General features: G+C 45.5%; 1 protein-coding gene across 4 annotated transcripts in view; it reads right to left on the bottom strand.

The window, feature by feature from the left end:
• Positions 1–12,514: 12,514 nt before the first annotated feature.
• The window catches only part of FIG4 (FIG4 phosphoinositide 5-phosphatase), a 665,438-nt gene continuing 662,159 nt past the window's right edge, over positions 12,515–15,793 (bottom strand). For all 4 annotated transcript variants that reach the window (XM_063917119.1, XM_063917117.1, XM_063917120.1 and 1 more), the window contains one exon: positions 12,515–12,817. In XM_063917119.1, coding sequence (XP_063773189.1) covers positions 12,675–12,817 — 143 coding nt within the window. In that variant the 3' untranslated portion in view covers positions 12,515–12,674. The remainder of the gene's footprint in view (positions 12,818–15,793) is intronic.

Raw genomic sequence — 15,793 nt, 5'->3', positions numbered from 1 at the left:
TGTATAAAAAACGATTTTTATAAAACAAATGTGAAAATTGGCATGTGCATATTTATTCACCCCCTTTGCTACGAAGCCCTTCAAAAGTTCTGGTGCAACCAATTACCTTCAGAAGTCACATAATTAGTGAAATGAAGTCCACCTGTGTGCAATCTAAGTGTCACATGATCTGACAGTATAAACACACCTTTTCTGAAAGGCCCCAGAGGCTGCAACACCACTAAGCAAGAGGCTTCAGACCATGAAGACCAAGGAGCTCTCCAAACAAGTCAGGGACAAAGTTGTGGAGAAGTACAAGTCAGGGTTGGATTATAAAAAAAAATCCAAATCTTTGATGATCCCCCAGAGCACCATCAAATCCATCATCTTTAAATGGAAAGAACATGGTACCACAACAAACCTGCCAAGAGAGGGCCGGCCACCAAAACTCACAGACTTCTACACAGCAGAGACTGGTGTATCTGCGCATGTGACCACAATAAGTCATATACTCCATAGAGCTGGGCTTTATGGAAGAGTAGCCACAAAAAAAAGCCATTACTTAGTGTTAAAAATAAGAAGGCATGTGGACGACTCCCCAAATGTATGGAGGATGGTGCTCTGGTCTGTGGGGATGTTTTTCAGTAGCAGGGACTGGGAAACTGTTTTGAGTCGAGGGAAAGATGGATGGTGCTAAATACTGGGATATTCTTGAGCAAAACTTGTTGCAGTCTGCCTGTGATTTGAGACTGGGACGAAGGTTCACCTTCCAGCAGGGCAATGACCTGAAGTATACTGCTAAAGTAACACTCGAGTGGTTAAAGGGGAAACATTTAAATGTGTTGGAATGGCCTAGTCAAATTCCAGATCTCAATCCAATTGAGAATCTGTGGCCACACTTGAAGATTGCTGTTCACAAGTGGAAACCATCCAACATGAAGGAGCAGGAGCAGTTTTGCCTTGAGGAATGGGCAAAAATCCCAGTGGCAAGTTGTGGCAAGCTCATAGACACTTATCCAAAGCGACTTGCAGCTGTAATTGCCGCAAAAGGTGGCTCTACAAAGTACTGACATTAGGAGGGTGAATAGTTATGCACGCTGAAGTTTTCTGTTATTTTGTCCTATTTGTGGTTTGCTTGACAATAAAAAAAAAATCTTCAAAGTTGTAGGCATGTTCTGTGAATTAAATGATGCAAACCTTCAAACAATCCAATTTAACTCCAGGTTGTGATGCAACCGGGTGAATACTTTAGCAAGGCACTGTATATATATATATATATATATATATATATTATGCAAAAGCCCTCACTCACTGACTGACTGACTGACTGACTCATCACTAATTCTCTTACTTCCCGATATGTTAGGAGGCTGAAATTTAACATAGGTATTCTTCAGGTAGGAAATAGGAAAACTATGTAATTAGAATTTGAATAAACCTCCCCTAAGGGGATGAAAAGAGGGTGACATAATGATGTCATCACCAATGCGTGGCTTGTGTTGCGTGAACGATAACACCCAAACGAACAATCGGATCAAAGTTTGGATTGCACCTCCAGTGTGTAGAATTTCAAAAACGACAAAAATGGTCCTGTCACTTTTTAACAATTCTCTCACTCACTGACTGACTCATCACTAATTCTCTAACTTCCCGATATGTTAGGAAGCTGAAATTTAACATAGGTATTCTTCAGGTGGGAAATAGAAAAACTATGTGATTAGAATTTTAATAAACCTCCCCTATGGGGATGAAAAGAGGGTTAACATCATGACATCATTGCTGATGCGTGTCTTGCATTGCGTAAACAATAATGCCCAAACTGACAATCGGATCAAAATTTGGAATGCTCCTCCAGTGTGTAGAATTTCATAAACTACAGAAAAATTTTTACTTTTTTCCATATCACTCATTTACTAACTGACTGACTCATCACTAATTCTCTTACTTCCCAATATGTTCGGAAGGTGAAATTTAACATAGGTATTCTGTAGGTGCGAAATAGGAAAAGTACGTAATTAGAATTTTTTTATAAACCTCCCCTACGGGGATGAACAAATGAGCAGGGGGTTGTCATAATGACATAATTACCGATGAGTGGCTTATGTTGCATGAACGATGTATCAGGAGTAATAAAAATATAAGTTTCACTGTTTTCATACCCATGTTACATTGCTTTCAGGCAGATTTAGCACCAAATACAAAGTGCAGAATGAGTGAACATACTGAAGATAGTGTCAGAACAGGCTGTGTTTGTGGATCCGTGTTGGACTCTGACCAACCGAAGGAGCGGATGACCCTGAGTGCTGGAAACAAGGAGGACGAAGATAATTCCTTTTCATATATTTATTAAGGATAACAGATCAGAATGAGACTGTAGGAAGACTGAGACTAATTAGTTCAGGATTGGGAAACTGCAGGGAATGATAACTGAATGATACGAGGCAGAGATTGAAGAACTGTGAGGAATATACTCAGGTTGATATAAAGACGAGACTGAAGAACTGTGAAGTTGAGTTGTTGAGTGATGCGAAGGCAAGGCTGAAGAACTGTGAAGACTGTTAGCCGGATGATGTGAAAACATGAATGTGGAACTGTGAAAACTGGTTGCTGAATGATGTGAGGATGTGAATGAAGAACAGTGAAGACTGGTTGCTGGATGATATGAAGACATGAATGAAGAACTGTGAAGACTGGTTGCAGGATGATGCGAAGACGTGAATGAAGAACTGTGAAGAATGGTTGCAGGATGATGCGAAGATGAGAATAAAGAGCACAGGCTGAATCTGGAGGCACCGGTGGGAGAGGAGTTAACTGTGACCGTGCACTGGAGAGCTGGCGAGCGTTGTGCAGTGAGAGTCGGCTGAGAACTCGGAGAGCCTGACGGGACCAATTAACAAGAGACGCACAAAACAAACTGTGGCAGCACAGAGCTAAGGCACAGAGTAACCACAACAAAGCACTTGCACAGAATGCAATAATCCCAGCCTATTTATAGGCAGCAGGAAAACAGGATTGGCTGACACCCATCACGCTCATTGGTGCTGCCCTTGGTCTCCAACATGGCCGCTCCCAGCACTGCAGACACGCCAGGAAGCTGCAGGCCACTAGGTCCTCCCTCCAGCCTCCGGAAGCCATCACTCTTGCTGCCGACCCAGCCGCGTCCCCGTGCGGCCACAGAGCGCCGCAGGCTGCCGCACCAGCAGAGGACGGATCCCGGGACCCATGGTGGTAAGCGACATTACGTGTATGCTGACTATTCACAATTCAGTTTATTTCATGTTTTCAACTTCATTTGATTATTATATTAGAACTTTATTTTATATCTTTAGAAAGGTGGTTGGTGTTTGTTATGAATATAATATGGTGTTTTTAATAGGACAAGAAGGGGCAAGCAACCCCCCCCCCCCCGGGGCTGATGTCGGTAACCAGCAGCCCCCATCTCAGAGCTGCAGCCTCCCCTGCCCTCCCGCTCGACTGCCCATTCTCTAGTGGACAAGATAACCGCTGGAAGTGAGGTTTGCACAGCGGCTTGTGAAACTATTGGGTGATGTATGCCATCTCAGCATGGAGTACTGTATAACACACAAAAGTTCCAAATAAAAGCTTTGCCGGAAATTGATGAATTACATAATTTGTACGTCCTCACATAAAAGTATTATCGGGGGAGAATTGTAACCTGGAGATATCTTCAGCGTTACAAAAATGATGAATGAGTCTGACACTAAGGGCGGTATTCAAGTCTTTCCGCCCTTGGCCACATCCGTTCTGTTACTGCTGATGGGCGCGGTATCATCATTTCAGCATGCTACCCCTGGGGTAGTGAGTCATCCTAACCCTTTATATAGCTAAACCTGAGTACTATGGGCCCGATATGCACCATAATGGCGATCACTTTAGAAAGGAGATTGGGCATGATATATCATTTGAATACCACCTGTGACCCCTGTGTGTTGATGTCTGTATGAAAAGGAGATTTATGGTAAGACTTACCATTGTTAAATCTCTTTCTGCGAGGTACACTGGATTCCACAGGAAATAACATCGGGGTGTAGAGTTGGATCTTGATCCGAGGCACCAACAGGCTAAAGCTTTGACTGTTCCCAGGATGCACTGCACCGCCTCCTCTATAGCCCCGCCTCCAGGCACTGGAGCTCAGTTTTGTTAACCAGTCCAATGTAGTAGCAGGTAAGAGAGACGGTAGATGTTAGTCACATAGAACCACATTCTCACGACAGTAGAAGGGACTACAGGCTAATGCCATACAAACCCAAAGAAGCTAAGTGCGTCAGGGTGGGCGCCCTGTGAAATCCAACGTATCTCGCAGAAAGAGATGTAACAATGGTAAGTCTTAACATAAATCTCCTTTTCTGCAGCGGCGTACCCTGGTATTCCACAGGGAATAACATTGGGGATGTCCTTAAGCAGTTCCTCAAGGGAGGGGACGCACTGTAGCAGGCACAAGAACCCGGCATCCAAAGGAAGCATCCTGGGAGGCGGAAGTATCAAAGGCATAGAACCTGGTGAACGTGTTCACTGAGGACCACGTAGTCGCCTTGCACAATTGTTCAGCGGATGCACCACGGCGGGCTGTCCAAGAAGGTCTAACAGACCGAGTAGAATGGGCCTTGATAGCAGCAGGAGCTGGGAGTTCAGCCTGCGCATAAGCTTGTGCAATCACCATTCTAATCCATCTGGCCAAGGTTTGCTTATTCGCAGTCCAGCCACGTTTCTGAAAACCAAAAAGTACAAAAAGGGAATCTGACCTCCTGATAGAGCCAGGCCTTTCCACATAAATACGGAGAGCCAGTACTACATCCAAAGATCGCTTTTTGGAGGACAAACCAGAAGAGATGAAGGCCGGAACCACAATCTCCTGGTTAAGGTGAAAAGATGATACCACCTTAGGCAAATAACCTGGGCGAGTTCTAAGAACGGCCCAGTCACGGTGAAAAATCAGAAAGCGTGGACGACAGGACAAAGCTCCTAAGTACGACACCCTCCTAGCAGAGGCAATAGCCAACAGAAAAATTACCTTAACCATAAGGCATTTAAGGTCCACAGACTCAAGAGGTTCAAATGGAGACTCTTGAAGGGCAGGCAGAACAGACAGATAGATCCCATGGAGCGACAGGAGGGACATTGTGGGTAATTCTGAGTTGATCGCAGCAGCAAGTTTGTTAGCAATTGGGCAAAACCATGTGCACTGCAGGTGTGGCAGATATAACATTTGCAGGGAGAGTTAGATTTGGGTGGGTTATTTTATTTCTGTGCAGGGTCAATACTGGCTGCTTTATTTTTACACTGCAAATTAGATTGCAGATTGAACACACCACACCCAAATCTAACTCTCTCTGCAAATGTTATATCTGCCCCCCATGCAGTGCACATGGTTTTGCCCAATTGCTAAAAAATTTCCTGCTGCGATCAACTTGGAATTACCCCCATAGTGAGGCTGAATCCGTAAAATACCCTGAGTGAAAGTGTGAACGTCGGGAAGAGAAGCAATTTTCCTCTGAAACCACACTGACAAGGCAGAAAGATGAACCTTGAGGGAGGCCAAACGAAGGCCCAAGTCCAGGCCTTGTTGTAGAAAAGCCAAAAGTCTGGAAGTCCTGAAAGCACTGTATATGCATCATAGTTCTTACTGGCACACCAGAAGAAGTAAGAATTCCAGACCCTGTAATGAATCCGAGCCGAATCCGGTTAACGGGCTTTCAACACAGTTTGAATGACCGCTTCAGAGAAACCTTTTGGCTCTCAGGAGTGATGCTTCAAGAGCCACGCCCCAGTCTGGCCAGGTCCGGGTAGACACAAGGGCCCTGAACGAGGAGCTCTGGGCATTGAGGAAGTAGAAGAGGACGCTCTAACGAGAGACCCTACAGGTCTGAGAACCAATGCCGTCTGGGCCACCCTGTAGCGACTATAAGTAGTATTCCTCCTTCTTGCTTGAACTTCCGTATTATCCTGGGCAGAAGTGACACCGGAGGGAACACGTATGGCAGGCGAAAGTTCCATGGAATTGCCAGTGCGTCCACGAACGCTGCTTGAGGATCCCTTGTCCTTGATTCGAAGGCCCCACTTGTCCGCTAGGAGTTGAAAGACTTCCGGATGAAGACTCCACTCTCCAGCGTGCACGTCCTGACGACTGAGGAAGTCCGCTTCCCAGTTAAGGACCATCGGAATAAACACTGCCGATATTGCTGGCAGGTGGCGTTCCGTCCTTTGAAGGATTTTTGACACTTCCATAATTGCCATGCGGCTTTGAGTGCCACTTTGATGATTTATGTATGCCACCGTGGTGGCATTGTCAGACCGTACTTGAACAGGCCTGTTCTGTACCAGAGGCAGGGCAAGCGTCAACGCATTGAACACCACCTGCAATTCCAGAATGTTTATCAGGAGGAGAAATTACTCCCTGGTCCACCGACCCTGGAGAGAGTGTTGCTCCAACACTGCGCCCCAACCCCGCAGACTGGCATCCGACATCCGTCGTTAGCAGGACCCAGTTGGAGATCCAGAAGGGACGGCCCCTGCTCAACTGTTGGTCCTGTAGCCACCAGCCCAATGACAGACGAACCTCCGGAGTCAAGGAGATCATTTGAGACCTGATCCGGTGAGGCAGGCCGTCCCACTTGGAAAGGATTAACTGCTGCTGACAGCGGGAATGAAATTGAGCGTACTCTACCATGTCGAATGCCAACACCATGAGGCCTAGTACTTGCATCGCCGAGGAAGTATCTGATCCTGTCCTTAAGTTTCAGGGCCTTCTCTGGAGACAAAAACAATCATTGGCTGTGTGTGTCCAACAATGCCTCCAGGTGCACCATGCTCTGAGCAGGGACCAGCGAGGACTTCTTCCAATTGATGAGCCACCTGTGGGCTTGTAGGAATTGGGCCGTCAGTTCCAGATGACTGAGGAGAACCTCTGGGGAGTTCGCCAGGATCAGCAAGTCATCCACATACGACATGATCCTGACACCCTGACGGCGTAGAAGAGCCTTGGTGAAGATCCGAGGAGCCGTGGTCAGTCCGAAAGGCAAAGCCTGGAATTGATAATGTAGGTTGACAATAGCAAACCACAGATATTGCTGATGCGGCATGGCAATAGGTATGTGCAGGTAAGCATCCTGTATGTCCAGGGATACCATATAGTCCTTGGTTTCCTTGGCCAGTACAATAGAGCACAGAGTTTCCAAACGGAATTTGGATACCCTCAAAGATTTGAGGTTGAGTATAGGCCAGGAGGACCCATTTGGTTTCGGGACTAGAAACAGGGTCGAATAGTAGCCCCTGCCTCTTTGAAACAGAGGTACTGGCAGAATCACTCCAGTATCTAGGAAAGATTGTACAACCAAGTGTAAAGTCTGTGCTTTCAGCGGATCCGCAGGGATAACCGTCGAGCAGAAATGGTGAGGGGGACGTCTCTTGAAGGAGATTGCGTATCCGTGAGAGACAACTTCCCGCACCCAGGCGTCTGAAGTGGTCTTTAACCAGGCCTGGGTGAACTACAGAAGTTGGCCTCCCACGCCCAAGATTGCTTAGACTTGGGCTTGGTGGTTTTGTAAGTACAAGCCTGTCTCAGGTACGCCTGACCCTTTGCTTTACCTGGAGGTCGAAAGGAATGAAAAGTGGTACTCTTAGCCTTCGGAGCAGAATGATTAGTACTTGGGAGAGATGCAGTCTTAGCTGTTGCCAAGTCAGTCACGATCTTGTTCAGATCCTCCCCAAATAGTATGTCTCCCCTAAAAGGGAGCACCTCCAAGGTCTTTTTGGAGTCCAGGTCCACTTTCCAGGACCTTAACCACAAAATCCGGCGAGCCAGGATAGACGTAGTAGATGCCTTGGACACCATTACGCCTGCATCAGAGGCCGCTTCCTGAATATAGTGAGAGGCTGTGGTAATATACGACAGATATTGTCTGGCAGTGTCAGAAAAATTTGCCTGAACCTATGCTTCAATAGCTTTTGCAGCCCAAGAGGCTGCCATAGTGGGTCTATGAACAGCACCGGTAAGTGTGTAAATAGACTTCAGGCATCCCTCCATACGCTTATCAGTCGGTTCCTTCAGTGAGGTGACAGTGTTGACAGGCAGAGTAGAAGATACCACTAGATAGGCAACATGAGAGTCCACCGGCGGTGGAGTTTCCCACTTGTTACTCAACTCCGCAGGGATAGGGTAATGAGCTAGCATCTTGTTGGACAGGGAAAATTTCTTTCCTGGAGACGACCAGGATTCCAGACATATATCAATTAAAAGGTCAGAATGTGGTAAAACTACTTTAGCAACCTACTGAAGTTTGAACTTATCAGGTTTCTTAGACGTAACAGGAGGATCAATCTCATCATCAATCTGGAAATCAGTTTGATAGCCTCCACGAGGTCAGGAATATCAACTTGAGTTATAGATTCCTAATCAGAAGCAACTGTATCAGTGTCTGACGGATCAGTATAATCCCCATCCACATCGGAAGAATCATCCGAAATATTAGTGAATTGTGAGGAAGAAATGGCTCGCTTAGATGACCCCTTGGCCCCAGACTGATTTAGACCAAAGACTGATTTCATTGTTGTAACTGGGTAGACAGAGTATCCGCCCAAGGCGGGTTAACTACAGGGACAATATGTGGCTGCAATGGCACAGGAGGTCCCACAGGGGGCATGTCATGTTATATGCATAGTCAGCATATTTTAAAATGCAGCCCAAGGTGGGTCCTGATTTGCCACATGAGCTGCGGGCAGACTGGGAGGTGCAGGGCACCCAGTACCTGAACCCTCAGCTGTAACCTTTTCCTCAGTCAAATCCATGGCTTCAGCACTGCATGATGCAGGAGCGTCTGTGGATTTCCTGCCCTGTGGGAATGTCGCCTTAGGGCGCAACAGTACAATATAGCCAGACAAACACAATACCTGCAAAAAAAAAACCTGTGTTATGTGTAGGGAAGCCAATCACGGGCCATTTTTTTTAAATCTCAGGTATCGGGATTGAAAAATGGCCAATCCCAGGATTCCCGGGATTGGCTTTTAACTATTTGGCCGCCCCCCCGCCCCTCCCCCCCCGCCCTACACCATACTCCCCATATACCGAGGGCGGGCGGGGTACATCCTCTGCTCTCTCCTGGCGGCTCCCAGCAGCGGCCGACGGCGCAGCGTGACCTCTCACGCTGCCCTGGGGAGCCAGAAGAAAGCCAGGCAGTGACTGAGCATCCTGTGGACGATCAACTCTGACCCCTCAATCCCCAGGATTGGAGCTTCCAATCCCAGGATTGAATCCCGGATGTTTTTGGCCCTAAATCCCGGGATCCCGCCGATCCCGGGATTGGCCACCATAGTTATGTGACAGCAAATGCAGAGCACAAACAGAGGACTTAAGCAGTGTGAGGTGACTGAAACACACAGTGAAAAATACAAAACAGTATATCCTGTATATGAGACCCTGACGCACAGCCCCCCAGGATACTGAATATACATATATGTGTGATACACAGAATAGAATCCACACAGCTGCTATAGGCACACACAGTCACAGGTGCAATGCAGAAATTATTACATATACACAATAAGACTGCACTGGACTAGTAAATCTACATATAGATATGTATGTATACAGATATAACAATGCGCAGTAAATACTGAATGTATATCACAGAATACTTCTACTAAATATTCATATAGCAGTACACTTGTTCTTAACTAACACTGTCTAAAATGACATGTAGAATACTTACAGTAAGTGTCTGTAAATACAAAGCGCTGACAAGACAGGCGGTTTTACAGAGGAGACAGTGCCCAGCAGTCCCAGAGATCAGCCCAGCTAGTAGTGAAGATGGTGCCAAAACCTCATCAGGGAGTGAGGGAGAGAGCTCCGGGCGCCATCTACTGCTGGTGTTCCCGCCCTGGAGCTATGGGAGGGGCTACAGGTCAGCGCCTTAGCCCCTCTGCTGGACTTCACCACCGGGTACTATGGAGCCTATTACAAACGGATTTTTGGTAAATCCGACCTGTGCTCCCTGCCCTGGTGGATATAGTGGGGTCCCTGCACGGCCACAGTGTCCATGCCAGCGGCATGGTCCGTCTCCTGGGACCGCAAACAGAACGCGATTTACCTGCGGGTCCCACCTGGGGGACCATCTTACCTCCTCCCTGTCATTCAGCTACGCGATCCAGGAGAGCAGTGGTGGTGTGCCTAGAAACCGGTGCGACCCCGCTGCAAATACCCGGGAACCATGCCACCGGAGTATGCAGCGCCGCTGAGGGAGTTGATGGAGCCATAGCATAGCATGTCAGAATGACATCAAAATTGCTGCGTCCCTTGAAGTAAAAAGCTATTTTCAGGGCTGCCTAGCGCAGCCCCCCCCCCCCCCCCCCCGTTACTGATCTGTACTGCAGGCACCAACTTACAAACTGAGCTCCAGTGCCTGGAGGCGGGGCTATAGAGGAGGCGGTGCAGTGCATCCTGGGAACAGTCAAAGCTTTAGCCTGTTGGTGCCTCGGATCAAGATCCAACTCTACACCCGAGGTTATTCCCTGTGCAATACCAGTGTACACCGCTGCAGAAAGATAAGTTACAGTACATACTGCTTGTTATCTGATGCCAATAAACATGTAGTTGGATTATAAGAAAAGCAATTGAATGGTTAGTTAGACAATATGTTAAGAGGGATTCTCTGATATAAAATCATTGACCACCTATGCTGGGGACAGAGAAGAAAGCATACTGTAAGTAATAGTGAGTATAGGAGAGGAAGTATAATGAAGTATGTGATTCAGGGTAATGCTGTTATTTAGAGACACAGTATGCAGTCAGAACAGCCGGCAGAAGGGAACACTGTGTCTGATTTAGAGACAATGCAAATGGCATTGCAGCTGCGATCCTGAATGCAGTATTTGTGCAACAATATGCAAATATCATATCCTCCGGGATTTATACTGTGTCCCACAACAGATCAGTTTTCACATCCACCACTTGTGTGTGAAGACGCAGCCATTGGGTGATCGGCTTTCTGAGTAACTCTATGGGCGTGCAGCATGGTCGTTGGTAGTAAGATGTTGCAGCCACGTTTACTACACACAGGAACACAGTGGCAAGCTGTGACATTTCCCAAAATAGTCACGTCACACCTACGTTTGAGAGGCTACCGTCCGTTAACACCCATAAACACAACCCACCTGTCACTCACCTCTTGAATAAATCCTCACTGGGACCCCCATCGCAAGACTATTGCAGCACATGCGCAGTGTCACTTAGAAACATGCGCAGTGACAATCATCACTCCACTGTGTGTACATCAACCTTGCACCCATCTCTGCATCAGCCCCTGAGGGAAGTACCAGGTAGGAACCAGAGGGCACAGGAAGAGGAAAAATCCATGCTGTATTAACTAGTATGATTACACAGTGGGGAAACCAGTTATACCCCTTGTCCAATGCCGCAATAACCAGGGTTATTGCGTTATTGTTGGGTCTACCCATGTCGAGGCTCAGTGCAAGAGGGTTTTTGAAAAATAAGTTTGATCCAGTGACCCGGGAATCTGAAGTACCAGGTAGAAGCTATCCAAAACACTCTGCCACAAAGGCCTTAGCAAACAGGGAATTGCAGATTAACAAGTTTTTACATTTCACATGTTTCTACTTACTGAAGTGCCTAGCAATAAATGTACACACTGCAAACATAAAGTTGTATAATAATTTGCTTCATCAGGCAGCATTGGGGGTAATTCAGACCTGATCGATCGCTAGCGTTTTTTGCAGCGCTGCCATCAGGTCAGAACTGCGCATGCACCGCAATGCGCAGGTGCGTCGCACAGGTACAAAGCGGTTGGTTGCTCTGCGATGGGCTTGTGCGAAGAATCCATTTTCACGGGCGATCGTAAAGTGATTGACAGGAGGAAGGCGTTTGTGGGTGTCAACTGACCGTTTGGAGTGGTTGGAAAAATGCAGGCGTTCCCAAGCGTTTGCAGGGCGGGTGTCTGACGTCAATTCCGGTCCCGGACAGGTTGAAGTGATCGCAGCGGCTGAGTAAGTCCTGGGCTACTCAGAAACTGCACAACAACTTTTTGTACCGCTCGGCTGCACATGCGATCGCACACAGCTAAAATACACTCCCCGGTGGGCGGAGACTATGTGAACGCAGGACTGCAAAAAATGGCTAGCGAGCGATCAGGTCTGAATTACCCCCATTGCCTGGTATACAGTTTCCCTTTTGCACTGTGTACTGTACCTGCTGACAAATTATGTGATCTACCTGGTCAGCTGCATTTCATGAGATGGTGATGTTTGAATAAGCATCAGACAGATTTTTAGCAACATCAGAAAGCAGGACAAAGGATAAGCACACCCTACTATATACATCATGAAATGCACTCTTATACACGGTCCTGTCCTTATGTAAGCACACATTCTGTATGTAATACAAGATGTGAGAGAATACAAAAGGAGAATTTTGTACCTGATGCAGAAGGAATGGTGAGTGCATCATCTATTATTCATCACGGCATAAACACATTTAATATAACACATTTTAATAAGACAAAAACTATTTAATTATTCAAGAGATATTTATTTTGCAGGATAACATTCAACATGGGACTTTTTTTCTGTTAATAAAATGATTTTCTTGCTAATGACTCGGTAACCATACAATCTTTCAATTGTAACAAACCTCTACATGTATCGATTTCTTATGTATTCTCTGTATGTTAGCACATCGTCTTTCCCCAATGGCTGCATGGTTCCTCTGCCGGCTTGGATGTGAGCGTGAAATATATCCACTGACTTCCTGTGAACCTTGGGAGGTATGACTTCATATATGTTGTCCTGTGAGAAGGAAGAGATACAGCCCCTGCAGAAAGCAGACGTAAAATGCATCAGTCACATAAATCAGCAACAATGTCAGCGCCATGTCGGCATATGACTTCCTAGAACAAATATCAAAATCTTCAGAAGAATGTGACTGGTCACCTGCCTATTAATGGTACATTACAGCAAGCTACTAATGATATGGCCTGACCTCATTTTACTTTGTAGTCTTGATTTAAAGAAACTAACTGTATTCAGTCCTTTATGTAATAATAAGACAACTTCATACAATGTGGGGAAATATGTTGACGCTAAATCAAAATATTGATATAAATAAAGCTTTGTGGTGTGCTACGTCCACTTTTACAGGAGATGTTGCTTTTTATTTTCATATACATTCATCTTTTTTAAAATGCTACTTGCCTAGGAGCAATGTATTGGGCACCTCTAGGAAACATGATGTATGTAGAAGAATACGAAGGGAACACTATTCTATAGTGTAATTACCAAACACATAAAAGGAAAATTATCCAGATAAACAAAAGAATGAACACGCAATTAAAGACAACCTTAAGCTGGGTACACACTGGAGCGACAGGGATTTGTTCTGACATAGGAATTAATCCCCGTCAGCCCAGAATGCTCATACACACTGGAACGATATTAATGAAGGATGGAATGACCATGTTCTGTCCTTCATTAACATAACGCAGGACGCTAGCGAAGGATGCTTGGTTTGATGTGCAGCACATAAAACGAAGCAACCATCACATGCAACCATGGGAGTGCGCAGTCCTGGATACACACTGAGCGATGTAAGCAATATGTCGCACCAAAATGACATTTTGGTGCGAGATTGCTCTAGTGTGTACCCATCTAAAGAGTTATTTCTAATATATGTTTTTCTGTAATGTTTTAATTAATCATATATACTGTAGCAGTCGATTTAATTAGATACTACTTTTCAAAAGCCAACTCACACCATAAAACTCGCATACATTGTGGCAATATGCATAACTGCGAAATGCGACCAACGTCAACGATCCGAAGGCACACATAATGGCAGTCCCTACATATGGGGTGATCCGGTGCCCGACTGCCCACTATGACGCCCCCTATCCCCCCCCCCCCGCATAGCACTGCATGAGATCGTCAGCCGCATAGCCTAATCTTTTGAACATGCAGAAAGATCAGGCGAAGCGACTGAAAACCCCACGGGAGCGCGCAATAAATGATATCATGCACACACAAGGAACGATAAAGCTGTTTTATCGTTCCAATGCGTTGGATCGTCATCTATATGATTTCATGTGTTGGGGCCTTAAGATAGCAGGGCCATATAGAAGGCTATTTGTGACTATAGGAAAAAATGGAGGTAAAATGACTGATATTTAAAAAAAAAAAATATTAGTGGACCAATAATGATAAACAAGTGTTTTCAGCAAATATTTTGGTGTATAGAACCTGTGTTTAATGTGATTGTTCAGTGTTTTTATACAAGTGTAAAAAAGAAGGAACAAAACCATTTTAGCGCCGATCTGCAAGGTCTAAAACCCCTCCTCCATCAATACAACACCCTCACACATACCTGTCCCACATCATTTAACCCCTTATTGCGCTTTTTTAGAAAAATTCACCTGAAAACTAATAATTTCTTTATTAGGAAAATTAACACCCCTCCAAGTCAATTATTAACCATATGGAGGGGTGTACCCACCCAAAAAAATAATTTACTCAGAAAATGCAATACGAGTTAGGAATTGAATTACAAATTGCAGTGAAAACAGCTCACAAATCACACCTAAATGGATTGATCCCATAGTATCTACTGTACCTACCCACTTTTTATTTTGTACCTGGCTACCACAAAGATAGGCTGATGTATCTGGCTAACACCCAGCAGTGAAAAGAGCGATCTCACTAGATTTGGCATGCATGCATGCCAAATCTAGAGCTGACGATAGCGTTGTGCGGGACAGAGATTGCTTAGAATTTAAGCACGGATCTCTCCATGTGTACCCCCCTTTAGCTATAACAGTGAAAACACTGTATGTACAAAAACAGCACATACTGAATGATACAATCACTTCTTATTACACAAGACAACAGTTTAAAGTATTGAAAATTCAGTTGTGGGTCAAGTTCAATAAGTAAAACTTGGGTTTAGATTATTAGATCTATACTAAAAAGGTCTACAGTCAACAGGTCTACCACAAATGGTAGACATGCACCAGGTCGGCAGGGTCAAAAGGTTGACATAGAATAGTTAGACCATAGAAAGGTTGACAAGGACAAAAGATTGACATGGGCAAATGGTCGACATGAAAATGGTCGACACTGTTATTTTTTTGTTTTATTGGGTGTTTTATCACTTTTCTGCCACAAACAAGCCCCATTAGTGTACCGCTTTGCTCACCATGCTTTGGGCAAGATTACAATTCCCCACCACACACAGCCTAACCCGGAGGTCGTCATTTTGACAATGTGAATGCAGGCACATTATCTCAGAACATCATAACTGTCGACATTGTGGTATAGACATTATGAATGTTGACATGGTTCTGGGACTGAGGGTCGACAGAACAAAGGTCGACACACCTTAGGTCGACACCAATTGGTCGACACACCTTAGGTCGACATGAACAAAAGGTCGACATGAACAAAAGGTCGACAGGAACAAGGTCGACATGGAAAAAGGTCGACATGAGTTTTTTATGTTTTTTTGGTGTCGTTTTCTTCGTAGAGTGACCGGGAACCCCAATTAGTGCACCGCGTTCGCTCGCCATGCTTCGGGCATGGTGCCTTCGCTCCGCTACCGATTCGCTCGGCACACTTTACCGTTCCAATCGTAGTCCACGTGGATCGTTAAGTATGAAAAGGTTCAAAAAAAGAAAAAAATAGTGAAAAACTCATGTCGACCTTTTTCCACGTCGACCTTGTCCATGTCGACCTTTTGTCCATGTCGACCTAAGGTGTGTCGACCTTTGTGCTGTTGACCTGGAGTCCGGATACCGTTGAC

The sequence above is a fragment of the Pseudophryne corroboree genome, chromosome 4 (assembly GCF_028390025.1).
Source record: "Pseudophryne corroboree isolate aPseCor3 chromosome 4, aPseCor3.hap2, whole genome shotgun sequence".
Lineage (NCBI taxonomy): Eukaryota > Metazoa > Chordata > Amphibia > Anura > Myobatrachidae > Pseudophryne > Pseudophryne corroboree.
The sequence above is the reverse complement of the archived record's forward strand: the minus strand, read 5'-3'. Positions and strand labels throughout refer to the sequence as shown.